General features: G+C 50.0%; 1 protein-coding gene across 1 annotated transcript in view; it reads right to left on the bottom strand.

Moving 5' to 3' along the window:
* LOC119276543 (ras-related protein Rab7-like) overlaps positions 1 to 1,628 on the bottom strand; it is a 3,972-nt gene extending 2,344 nt beyond the window's left edge. Inside the window, exons 1-4 of the mRNA XM_037557627.1 lie at positions 1,331 to 1,628; positions 1,153 to 1,179; positions 684 to 783; positions 452 to 598 (exon numbers count right to left, since the gene is read on the bottom strand). Coding sequence (XP_037413524.1) covers positions 452 to 598; positions 684 to 783; positions 1,153 to 1,179; positions 1,331 to 1,386 — 330 coding nt within the window. The 5' untranslated portion in view covers positions 1,387 to 1,628. The remainder of the gene's footprint in view (positions 1 to 451; positions 599 to 683; positions 784 to 1,152; positions 1,180 to 1,330) is intronic.
* Between the last annotated feature and the right edge of the window lie 9,847 nt (positions 1,629 to 11,475).

Genomic DNA, 11,475 nt, shown 5'->3' with positions numbered 1-11,475 from the left:
TAACTAAGCTCCGCCACTGGCAAAAGGTTAGGTATTGATACGCTTTCATTGCTCCATCGCAGTTCTAGAGATGTTGATGGTGCCTGTGCAACTTTAATAAATTGCCAGTTTGCATAGTGAAACTGCTGAAGTATGAAAGTTGGCAAGGTAACTTAATATGTCATCATAGCAAAGTATAACTGCGCCTATATGAGTAGTTAATTGGCTTATAGGCCTTTATTGCTCTTAAAGAACACATAGAGAGAAAAAAAAGATACTCCAGCATGCTCAGATCTGATGGAGTACTATGTTGGCATGCTGAAGCCTTAGAAACATAATGGCAGCATCAGATCAAGCTGTCATCTCATAAGAACAATGTTGGAACAACAAATGATGAATTGCTCTACATTGTATATGTACAAGTACAACCATGGTCATGCATCAAATGACATGCAAGATAAAATAATCTTACCTGATTGAGGAACTCATCATGCCATGTGTTGAGCGTATCAAATGACTTGTTAACATTGACATCATAAACAAGCACACAACAATCTGCCCCTCTGTAGAATGCGACACCAAGACTCTGGAATCTCTCCTGCCCGGCGGTGTCCCAGATCTAGAAACGGAGCAACCCCAGATGTGATTACAACAGCAGCCCATTTCTTCACTGTGAAAGAGCTGCAACTAAGCATTCCACTCACCTGCAATGTGACAAGCCTGTCTTCAATGAGGACTTCCTTGGTGACGAAATCCGCGCCAATGGTAGCTTTGTACTGCTGACTAAACTTGTTGTGAACATATCTAAATAGAGTCAAGCATATCAAAGCGCACAGAGTACAAAAATGAGGCTAGCATTTCAGAGCATATACATGGGTGTACTTCTTCCAATTCCATCCTTGTTAAATTGAATCATTATTCTCACATACACATGCACCGGAGGAGATTTTCAGCACAAAATTCATGTTCAGAAGCTGGGGTTTGCTGCCCAATGCGTTCCTGCAGCTAAATGGGTCAAACGCTTACGAGTAAAAGGCACATGGTCAGGCACCGGTGCGTCAATTGCTTAGAGCGAGCACAAACGAGAAAAATACAGCAGAGCATGGATGAATCCGACAGCGGTTAAACGATGGCGGACCAAATGCGGCCCATTAGAGGTCAAGCCTAGGATACTGGTTCATCAGCGACGTCTTCCCGACCCTGCACAGGAGGACCAAATCAGACAAGCACGGGGATTGCAGTCACATCCAAATCGAGACCCCCACCAACCCGAAAGAGAAAAACTGAAAATTTCGCAGAAATTAGTGGAATCCGCCGGGGGGTGGATCCGGGGAGGAGGGAATGGGCTTACCCGCTGTCGCCCAGGACGATGACCTTGAGGAGGGTCCTCCTGCGCGAGGTCGACATGGATGGGGACGATCGCGATCGATCTCTCCCGGCCCGCGGCTTGTCGGCTCGTGACGAGGCGCACGAGGGGAGAAAAGAAAATGAAAGCACGGAGGGAGGGAGGCGGTGGTGGTGAATTCGATGTGATCTGGGGCGTGGTCTTAAATTTTTTTGAAAGGGGTTCGTGCGAGGATGACCGTGGTGGATGGAGAGAGAGAGAGGAGGTGAGGAAGACGTGTGCCACTCTGCCACTGCCAGGCGAAGGAGAGAGAGATGGCCGGTGTGGTGGGCCGGCTCGGCCACGCGCGAGGCAGGCCGCTTTGAAACGGTTTGGGCGTATTTGGTTCACTGGATTTAAATTGCGAGGCAAGAGCACTAGAGACCCACAAACTTACATTGGATGTGATGGTTTAGTCCTTAAAGTTGTAAAAAAGGATCAACTCATCCATAAACTTAAAATGCATGGGATGATTTAGTCCAAAAAAATCAGGAGTGGACAAATGGCGCCTCGCTAGCAGCTTCGTGGCACAGCCGCCTGGTCCGGTGTTTTTTGTGGAAAACCCCTCCACATTTATGGAAATCACACCTGCGGTACATGCCTGCGCTGCCCCTAGGTTACAGAGCGGCGCCGCATGCTGGTCTTGCCCTGCGACGGCTCATCAAACCCGCTTCTTTCCCATGCAAAGATGCTTGTGCATCCAAATTTTCTGCAGAAAAAGGAAGGAAACTGATCCCTTTCATCCCGAAGCGCAGCATGCATGCAATGCATGCAAGGGGAGAGCAGCGCATGCATCTTTATTCACAAAAAAATGGTTACAAGTATTTTTTTGGGGGGGGAAAGATTAGCTACAAGCACTGCTAGCTAGTCAGGTAGGCAGCCACTATTCACAAATCACAATATGGCTTAGAGCATCTACAACCGGCACCCTAAATTCAACTCCTTAAATGCCCGTTGACGCGATCGGGCGCGTCCGCGGACAGGGACCGGTCACGTCTTAATATTTTATTCTACAATCGGATACCTCAAACTAGAAACCTCAAATTCATATTATTACATGTAACGTGAAACCTAATCTAAGCAGAGCTCGCTTGGTTCCGATGTGACCATGTCCGGGGCCGGCTGCGCTCCCGAGAGTGTTGGTCCGTTTGCCGGTAATGTAGAGTAGGGCATGGGACACGAGCCGGCTCACGGGAGACGGCAACGCCTTGAGTCCCGTGAGCTTGTGCGGGTTAGTAATTTTAAACTCGATATATCGCCGTCTTCCTACTCTTCCTCCTCGGAGCCTAGAATCTGAACGGTTGTAGTGGACATCAGATCGATGATGGATCCGTCCTGGGACGAATCGGCGATTGCGGCGCCTGGACTGCTGCACCATACGGGTCGCTGGAGAATGCGACTCCGCCTCGCTGATGTCCATCGCCACGCCATGTTTTCGTTCGGCGACGCACGTTTTTCGTTCGACAACGCCCATGGTGCGTCGGTGATCTCGGCGCGCCAAAGAAGGGGTTGCGGGTCCGCTACCGCGTTTGGACGCCAGACGGACCTTCACCGCCTTTGGTGAAGCAGCGACGACACACCTAGTGCCGGATGCCGGATCCATGCGCCATTGGGGCGGACACAATGGATTCCCGACGGAAGGAGTTCGGCCACTGCCTTGCACATGCCTCCTCCTGAGAGCGGCGGAGCGCAAGCTGAATGGCCATCTCCTCCTTGTGGCCGCATGGGATGAGCTCTGGGTCGGCGGATCTGGAGGTGAAGGACTCGGATCCGCTACCCCCCATGCGGGAGACAGCCGGATATCGCCGAACGTGAGGCCCGTTTAAGATGTCCGCCTGGGTCAAAATTTCGAGACCGGTCACTAACTGGGTGGGCCGCCCGGGCGTATGATGCGGATTTGGGGCGCTGAATGTAGATGCTCTTATGTTGTTAACTTTTGGGTAGAAGATATATGGCATGAAGATTTATACCCACGATATATCAAGTTTAAAATTGATTAGTTGTCAAATTATAAAATATTAGTTGACTGATTACCAGTACTTAGTTGTCAGATTTTACCATGCTTAATTACTAACCCGCACAAAAACAAGCTTTAACTGCTAGATTATAGGATAACAAGTACTTAGTTGTCAAAATTAAACACGCCTAATCACCAAATTATCTGGTACTTAGTTGCCAAAGTTAGACATTTTTTTCCAGAATGTGCACACGCATGTATATCATGAATTGCCAAAATTAAACATGCTTAGTCGCCGGATTATATAGTACTTAGTTGCCAAAAATAAATATACTTGACTGCCTGATTATGTAAGTACTTGTTAGAAAGTTAAACACACTTAGTTGCCAGAGTATGAAAGTACTCGCTCTGTTTTTATTTAGTCCGCATATTAGCTTTGGTCAAAGTCAAGCTTTCTAAACTTTGACAATGTTTATAAACAAAAATATTAACATATACGATAACAAATCAATACGGTTAGTACTTGTTTGCCAGTTTTCAGAAAGTTTGGTTTTCAGAATACACGTATTCAGCTGCCAGTTAGAAAAAAACACATTTACTAGATCACATATACTTGTGTGCCAAGTTCCAAAAAATTCCACATTTTCCCGAATTAAAGTACTTAGCTGCCAATTTACCTTTGTAATCCTAGATAACATGATGCTTGACAGGATCCTGTGGTTGTTCCAAAAAAGAAAAAAAGAACCGCAACTAGTTCCATGCATGGAGAATAATAGCCAAGGGCCGTATAACTAAATAACCAAGGGGAGGTCTGGGCATATACTGCGGGCGTGATTTTCATAAATGTGAAGGGGTTGTTTGCAAAAACTCCAGGCCAAGCGGCTATGCAATGAAGCCGCCAACATGGCGCCAGTTGTAAGCTTTTGATTGGCTGTGGACTAAATCATCCCATGCATTTCAAGTTTATGGATGAGTTGATCATCTTTTGCAACTTTGTGGACTAAACCATCACATCCAATGCAAGTTTGTGGGTCTCTAGTGCTTTTGCCTCTTAAATTGCCCCCTTGCATCATTTGTGGCCCGACCCGATAAAGCCTGGCTGAGTAAAGTAAGTAGGTAGAAATATAAGAAATCACTAATCGAGGAGTATGAGCTGATGTGGGAACGTGACCCTGACCTTTTTGATTTTGTGGGCACGGGATGGAAGGAGAAAGAGGGCCGCACGGTGCCGGATGTACATGACAAGCTGCATGCTCTGTCGAGAAACTTGGCTGTTGGACCAGCCCAGCTCCTGCCCTAGCTGGCCGTAGCCCTACCTCTCCCTGGCTCTCTGCACTCTCGTCAAACGATCAGGGAAAGAAGAAGAAAAGGGACACAGGAAGTTTCCTGGCGCACGAACGCCACAGCCGCACGAACGGCGTCCTTTTTATCTTGAGCACGAACTCAATTGCCAGCTCCAGTACAACGTAACCATACATCTTTATATCCAAGCAAGTGACCGGGCAGGCACCCTCACTCCCTGCCTTCTCGCGCCCACGATCCGCACGCCTCACTCTGCTACGACGCGTTCCCGCGCGCAGCTCGCGGCCAGCTCCAATGGACGTGCGCGAGATCGCCGTATAGTTAGCTAACTGCCTGCCTTGTATTCCTACGCCTACTGTGCGCGAGTGCTTGGTCACCCCGTGCAACACACACACGCTCACACACGCATACCTAGCCCGTGAACCCGATGCACCCGACATGCCCGGTGCGCGCCCATACACGTACCAGCCACGCCGAGTTCATCGCCACGGTTTTTATGTCCTAACAATCACCCCCGAAACCGTGGCCTAGAGAAGCCCGGTGTCCTCGACGTCGACCTCCCCCATCAGAGCTCGCTCCGGTGCCGCCGCTTTCTCCTGCCTCGGACACTCCCTCTTGAAGTGGCCGCGTTCATTGCAGTGGTAGCAACGCCCGCGACGATTCCCTCGAGCGCTCGACGCCACGTTCCCGCCGTCGTCGTCGTCCCTCGCACCGGCGCGCCCACGTCGCTCCCGCGCACGCCATTGTTCCGCCGTGAGCATCAGCTGGCCTTCCTCCCTTGCGCCACCTCCCTGTCCGCATCGACGCAGCCGTTCGTCGAACGCCTTCAGGCGCCCCAGCGCTTCCTCAAAGGCCATGGTGGAGACGTCGCAGAACTGTTCGATTCTGGCCACCGCCGCGTATAGGCGGTCCGGCACGGAATCGAGCAGCTTCTTCACTAGCACGTCGTCCTCCAGCGTCGACCCGAGCCCCGCGAACCGCGCCGTCATGCCTCCGAGCTTCCCCGCGAACTGGTCCAGCGTCTCGTCCTCCTCCATACGCAAGAGCTCGAACTCTCCCGGGAGAGTGCCCAGCCGCGCTGCCCGGACTCGGTCTGCTCCAACATACCGAGCCCTCAGACTGGGCCAGACCTCCGCCGCCGTCTTCTTGGGCGAGACCTGCAACAAGAGATCCTCCGCGAGCGCTGGGAGAGCAGATACGCCCGCGCCGGCTTGTCCTTTTTCACGATCACCGCCGCCGCCACGTCCTCCGGCGGCACGACCGCCTCCCACAGCCCGGCCGCGTCGAGGTTGGCATCAACCTTGATCGCCCAGGTGGTGTAGTTGCCGCCGGTGAGCATCGGGACCGGCGTCGACAGCGACGTCCCCGACCCACCGCCGTAGGGGACGAGCGCCATCGCCGGCGAGCTCCACGCGCCCTTCCCAAACCTGGTGCTCTGTATACCAAGTGTTGGACCAGCCCAGCTCCTGCCCTAGCTGGCCGTAGCCCTACCTCTCCCTGGCTCTCTGCACTCTCGTCAAACGATCAGGGAAAGAAGAAGAAAAGGGACACAGGAAGTTTCCTGGCGCACGAACGCCCCAGCCGCACGAACGACGTCCTTTTTATCTTGAGCACAAACTCAATTGCCAGCTCCAGTACAACGTAACCATACAACTTTATACCCAAGCAAGTGACCGGGCACGCACCCTCACTCCCTGCCTTCTCGCGCCCACGATCCGCACGCCTCGCTCCGCTACGACGCGTTCCCACGCGCAGCTCGCGGCCAGCTCCAACGGACGTGCGCGAGATCGCCGTATAGTTAGCTAACTGCCTGCCTTGTATTCCTACGCCTACTGTGCGCGAGTGCTTGGTCACCCCGTGCAACACACACACGCTCACACACGCACACCTAGCCCGTGAACCCGATGCACCCGACATGCCCGGTGCGCGCCCATACACATACCAGCTGTCGTGGATTTGTCACGGCAGATGTCCTAGCGAAAGGACTTAGTCGTGGAGCCATCGCTACGAGTTTACTTGAAGGGGTTAAAGCGGACACAAAGACACGAGGGTTTTATACTAGTTCGGCCCCTTCGATGAAGGTAAAAGCCTACGTCTAGTTGTGATGGAATTGATATGATCTCGATGGCTAGGGAGCAAACAAGCTTCGCCTAGGCTCGAGTTGTGGTTGTCTATCCTGAACCGCTACCGGGTTGTCCCCTTATATACACGGGTGACGCCCGTCGGTCCATAGAGTCCTAACCGGTTCATACTCGTATTCCGGTTGGTATCTCTCTATTCCTTACTTACAATACAAGTCATACATCAGGCCGGTTTACGGCTACATGTTCTAACCGACTACAGGCCTTGGGCCTTCATCTGTTTACGCCACTAATGAAGTTAACCCGGCCCAAGTAGGCCGGTTTAAGCCTAGTGGTAATATCCCCAACATTAGGCCCCAGATTGATTTGAACTGGTTCATGTCAATCCTTCACACCATCTTGCGTCTTGGATATCTTCTGTTAATTGGCAAATCTCCATGTCGTCATCATTTTTGGTTGCTGTAAACCGGCATGACGTCATCAGTTTTGGTTACTGTAAACCGGCATGACGTCATTATGAAATCCATAACGCCCTCTTAATGACAGCTCCTGGATTCGCGCGTTTAACCTAGCTCGGTTGCCTTATAAATAAGACCGAAGGGTCATTTCCTTTCTCTTCTCCTTCGTCCCTTCTTCTTCTTCTTCCTCACGTCGCGGGCTTTGGAGCTCCGCCACCACCGTCGACCTCTGCCTCGTCTCGGGCCGCTGCATCAACCTGAACGTACCAGAGTGCTGCGGCATCTTTCCGCATCTTCTCCGTTCCCGGTAAGTTCTCTCTCCTTCTTAACCTAGATCTGTTCTTAGGGTTCCATGTTCTTGCTATGTTCATTGCGCGTTCATAGCTGTTCTCTGACCTTGAATGCATCTGTGAACTCTTGTTGTGCTTAGTAGCGATCCCTTTAGCATCCGCTTGCTATTTCTCATTCAAGCTCATAGATCTCCCGCACATATCCGCTCAATGGTTCACTTCTGTTTCCGCCTTAGCCTTCGAAATATTTCCTGTTTTTGTGAGCTTGCTGTAGATCCGCGGCTGTAACACGATTTTGTGAAATTTGTTTCTGCATAACTAGTTATCCATAGTTTCAATTGCTTCTTAGGCCAGGCGGTTTAACTTCACCATAGAGAAAAAATTGCTAAACCGGTATATATGTCATTAGTCCCCTGGTTGAACCGCCAGAATCCATCTGATGCCGCGTTGTAGAAGACCGGTTTATGGGTACTGCCTCCGGTTTACCGTAATTAGATCAACACCTTTTTATCCGGCATGTCCTTGAACCGGATCACCTATTTCTTGTAGATCTCGTCATGGCCAAACAAGTGTACGAGTGCAACTGGGTTCCCTCCCGTGTCACAGAATCACAGCTGGACGATCTAGTCCTGATCGACGCTTTGGATAGCAAAGATACGATTCACTGGAGGGTTCCTGGAGATGAATGTCCTCCCATGCCCCAGGAAGGAGAGGTCGTGGTCTTCACAGATCACATGGCCCGGGGCTTCAAACCGCCCGGCTCTAAATTTTATCGGGATGTGTTAGCCAACTTTCAACTCCGTCCACAGGATACTGGCCCCAACTCCGTCACCAATCTATGTCACTTTCAAGTACTTTCTGAGGCATACCTTCAAGAGGAGCCTTCAGTCGAGTTATTTAGAGATCTCTTTCATCTAAACCGCCATACTGAATTCACCGACGGCCCTAATACCGAACTGGGCGGTATGGCCATTCAGAAGAGGAAGGAAATCACCTATCCCCACGTCAAACTCCATACTCACCCCAAGGAGTGGAACGCAACTTGGTTTTATTGCAAGGATACCTCCCCTGACAATGAAAATCCCTTGCCTGGCTTCCGTCCGGAACGGCTCAGCAACACTCACCCTTTTCCACAAAGGCTAAGCGCCAAGGAGAGAATTAAATATGCCCCTCAACTGTCCAAGCTCCGGGCCTTCATGGCCAATGGCCTAACAGGAATAGACCTTGCACGCTGCTGGATATCATGGAGCATTCTGCCTCTAAGCCGGCGCCCTGGTTTGATGTGCGAATATACTGGCAGTGTCGATGACCCACTCCGACATATTAAAATCCAGGTCTCCGATGACGAAGTCACAGAATCTGTAAAGAAGATGTTGAATGAACCGGAGCACCTCTGTGCTCAAACCGGTCTGCTTCCTTACTGCACCACCAACGAACCGCCAGCGGTAAGATTTTACTTGCTTTATTATTGAACCTGTTACTGCTTTATCTGTCTGACCTTTAATTATTGTTGATCCAGAGTGATAATCTGTTTTGGAGCAAGAAGCTTTCACAAGATAAAACGGAGAAGGCAAGGTGGCCAACCCGGCCCAAGACCAAGGCTATCAAGAAACCAGCTCGTAAAAGAAAGACCACCGCTTCATCTGACCCAGCCATTGATGATGATGTGGGTAATCCGGATCTTGAGGTAGAACTTGATTCACTTGGCTTACTTTTTACCCGCCTTATTGATGATGATGCTTGTCAGGATGACGCTGAGGCCAGCAATGCGGGCTTCGTTGAGGTAACTATTCTCTCTTCTGATTCAGAAATCTTGCCTTTGCCAAAATCTCGCCGGATAAACCGGAAAGTTAAATTTTCTCATCCTCTTGCTTATTTGGATCCCAACTTTCTTATGAAGACCCAGCAACACGAAGCTCGCCGCACAACCCGGCACAGCGGCCAGGTAGTTACTTCTGCCGGTTTACCGAACAGTCCGGTTCGAAAACGCCGCACCGAGGTCTCCGACCTTTTTATTGATTTAAATCCTAAAGCGGGTTTCTTCCGTTAACCTCTTAATCCATCCGACTCCGATTACCAGGTCAATTCTCATTCATCGTCTGGTGAATCGTCGGCCACCCAGCTACCACCTTTGAAAACAGTTGCTGGGTAAGTTAAACCGAACATATGCTTCCAGTATACTGTGCAATGGCTTATGCTTTTCCTTGACTTTTTATTTTTCTTTCAGGGCTAAACCGAAACCAAGCAAGAAGGCCCACCTGGATAGAGCGGCTGAAGAAGATGTGGCCCCAGAACATGACCAAGCACCGGATCATGAAGTGTTTACTTGTGAAGATATCCCCAATGATCCTCCTCTGCAAGACGATGTTATCCCTGAAGAAGGTCTTATTAATACTCCAGCCTCTGCTGATCCGCCTGCCAGCTCTGTCCAGATTGAGAAATCCCACACTCCTGCTGACAAACCGGCCGCGCCAACCCAAACCGGCGAGTCAAAAGATGATGATGTTGTGATTACCTGCGTAGGCCGCTTTGAACCCGGGAATCCTGCCACCCTTACCAGGCATACCATCAAAGAGGATTCTTCCCATTTGAATAAAGGAAAATGGGATGTTGAATTAGAGACATACGCCGCTCTGAATGCTCAAGATCTTCACTCTGGCTATTTAAACCGGCTTTACACTAGCCGTGACTGTGAAGCTGGCCTGGTCAAAATGATGAGGATAAATTTGAGGTAAATTCCTTCTTTCCTTTCTGCCATTGCATTCATCCTTGTAGCCCCCAAGGGCCGGTTTGTGACCTTGGTCAAACTGGGACTTGATCCTGAACATTTTTGAAATCCGTCGGCATAACCCTCGAGGGCCGGTCTAACTTAGCATAAGTAAACCGGGGCTCAAAAAAGCTGTCCTTAGAACATAACTTGATCAAATAGCTATTAGCCCCCAAGTGCCAAGTTGAATACTTGTATTGAGCTTGGGACTTTGTAAGCTAGCAATATACAAAAAATTGAAGGTGCATTAGCCCCCAAGTATCAGGCATATAACTTTGTTATGTGGTTGATACTTCCATTTCTTGGATCGCCTGTGCAAAGCTTAAAATGCCATCTGTATGCAGGCTGAGGTGAAAATCAAGGAGGACCGGATTGTCGATTTGCAGGAGGCCCTGAAGACCCAGCAGGCTGAAACAGATAAGGCCAAGCAAGAATTAACCAGCGCTTTGAGCACTGCTGAACGGCTGAAAGAAGGTTTCAAGAAAGAGCGGGCTGACTGGGCCACTGAAAAGGCCGGTTTAACCAAAAGAGCGGAAAATGCTAAAGCGGCCCTTAAACCGTTGGTGGATGAACTGACGGCCGTACAGCGGCAAATACACTCCATGACTGCTGCAATCTTTGGTAAGCTCCTTGTAACTTCTGTGATAAATTTGAATCTGCTGTATCATAAATCCGATTTGAGATCATTCCAATCTTGTTGTAGGCACACGTATTGGGCACTTAGGAAATGATGTGCGGAAGAAATTGAAAGCTGCCTACACCTTGGTGGAACAATTGTATACCGGAGCCCAACGGATCATCACCACAGCTTCTCACAACAACCCGGCGCCCTCTTTAACCCAGGACACTCTTAGCAAGTTGTCAATGCTTCCAGCCCGGATTGAGGAGCTGAAAAAATCCGCTGCCCGAACCGGAGTTATCAATGCCTTAATCCGGGCAAAGGCATGGGTGCCCGACTTTGATCCTGTGGAAGCAGCTCAAGGCTATCCCAGTCTGAAAGAAGATGGCTCTGAATTCAACGAAGAAGATTTAAGGGCTATAAACCGTGCAGTGCGCCCTCTGGCTTGCCAGCTAGCTGAAGAGGCAGATTTGACGCATTATCAAGCACAATATAATAATCAAAACAAGCGAGTGCCTGCCCCAACTGTTGAAGCAGAGAATCTGATTCCTCCAATCCGTAAGCACACTTACGCCCCTGATATTGAACCGTCTTCCCTGATCCATGAAGAGGCTGTTTTCCAAGCTTTAATGGGAATC

This window comes from Triticum dicoccoides, chromosome 3B, assembly GCF_002162155.2.
Source record: "Triticum dicoccoides isolate Atlit2015 ecotype Zavitan chromosome 3B, WEW_v2.0, whole genome shotgun sequence".
NCBI classification, from domain to species: domain Eukaryota; kingdom Viridiplantae; phylum Streptophyta; class Magnoliopsida; order Poales; family Poaceae; genus Triticum; species Triticum dicoccoides.
Note: the sequence above shows the minus strand (reverse complement) of the source record. Positions and strands in the feature narration are given on the sequence as shown.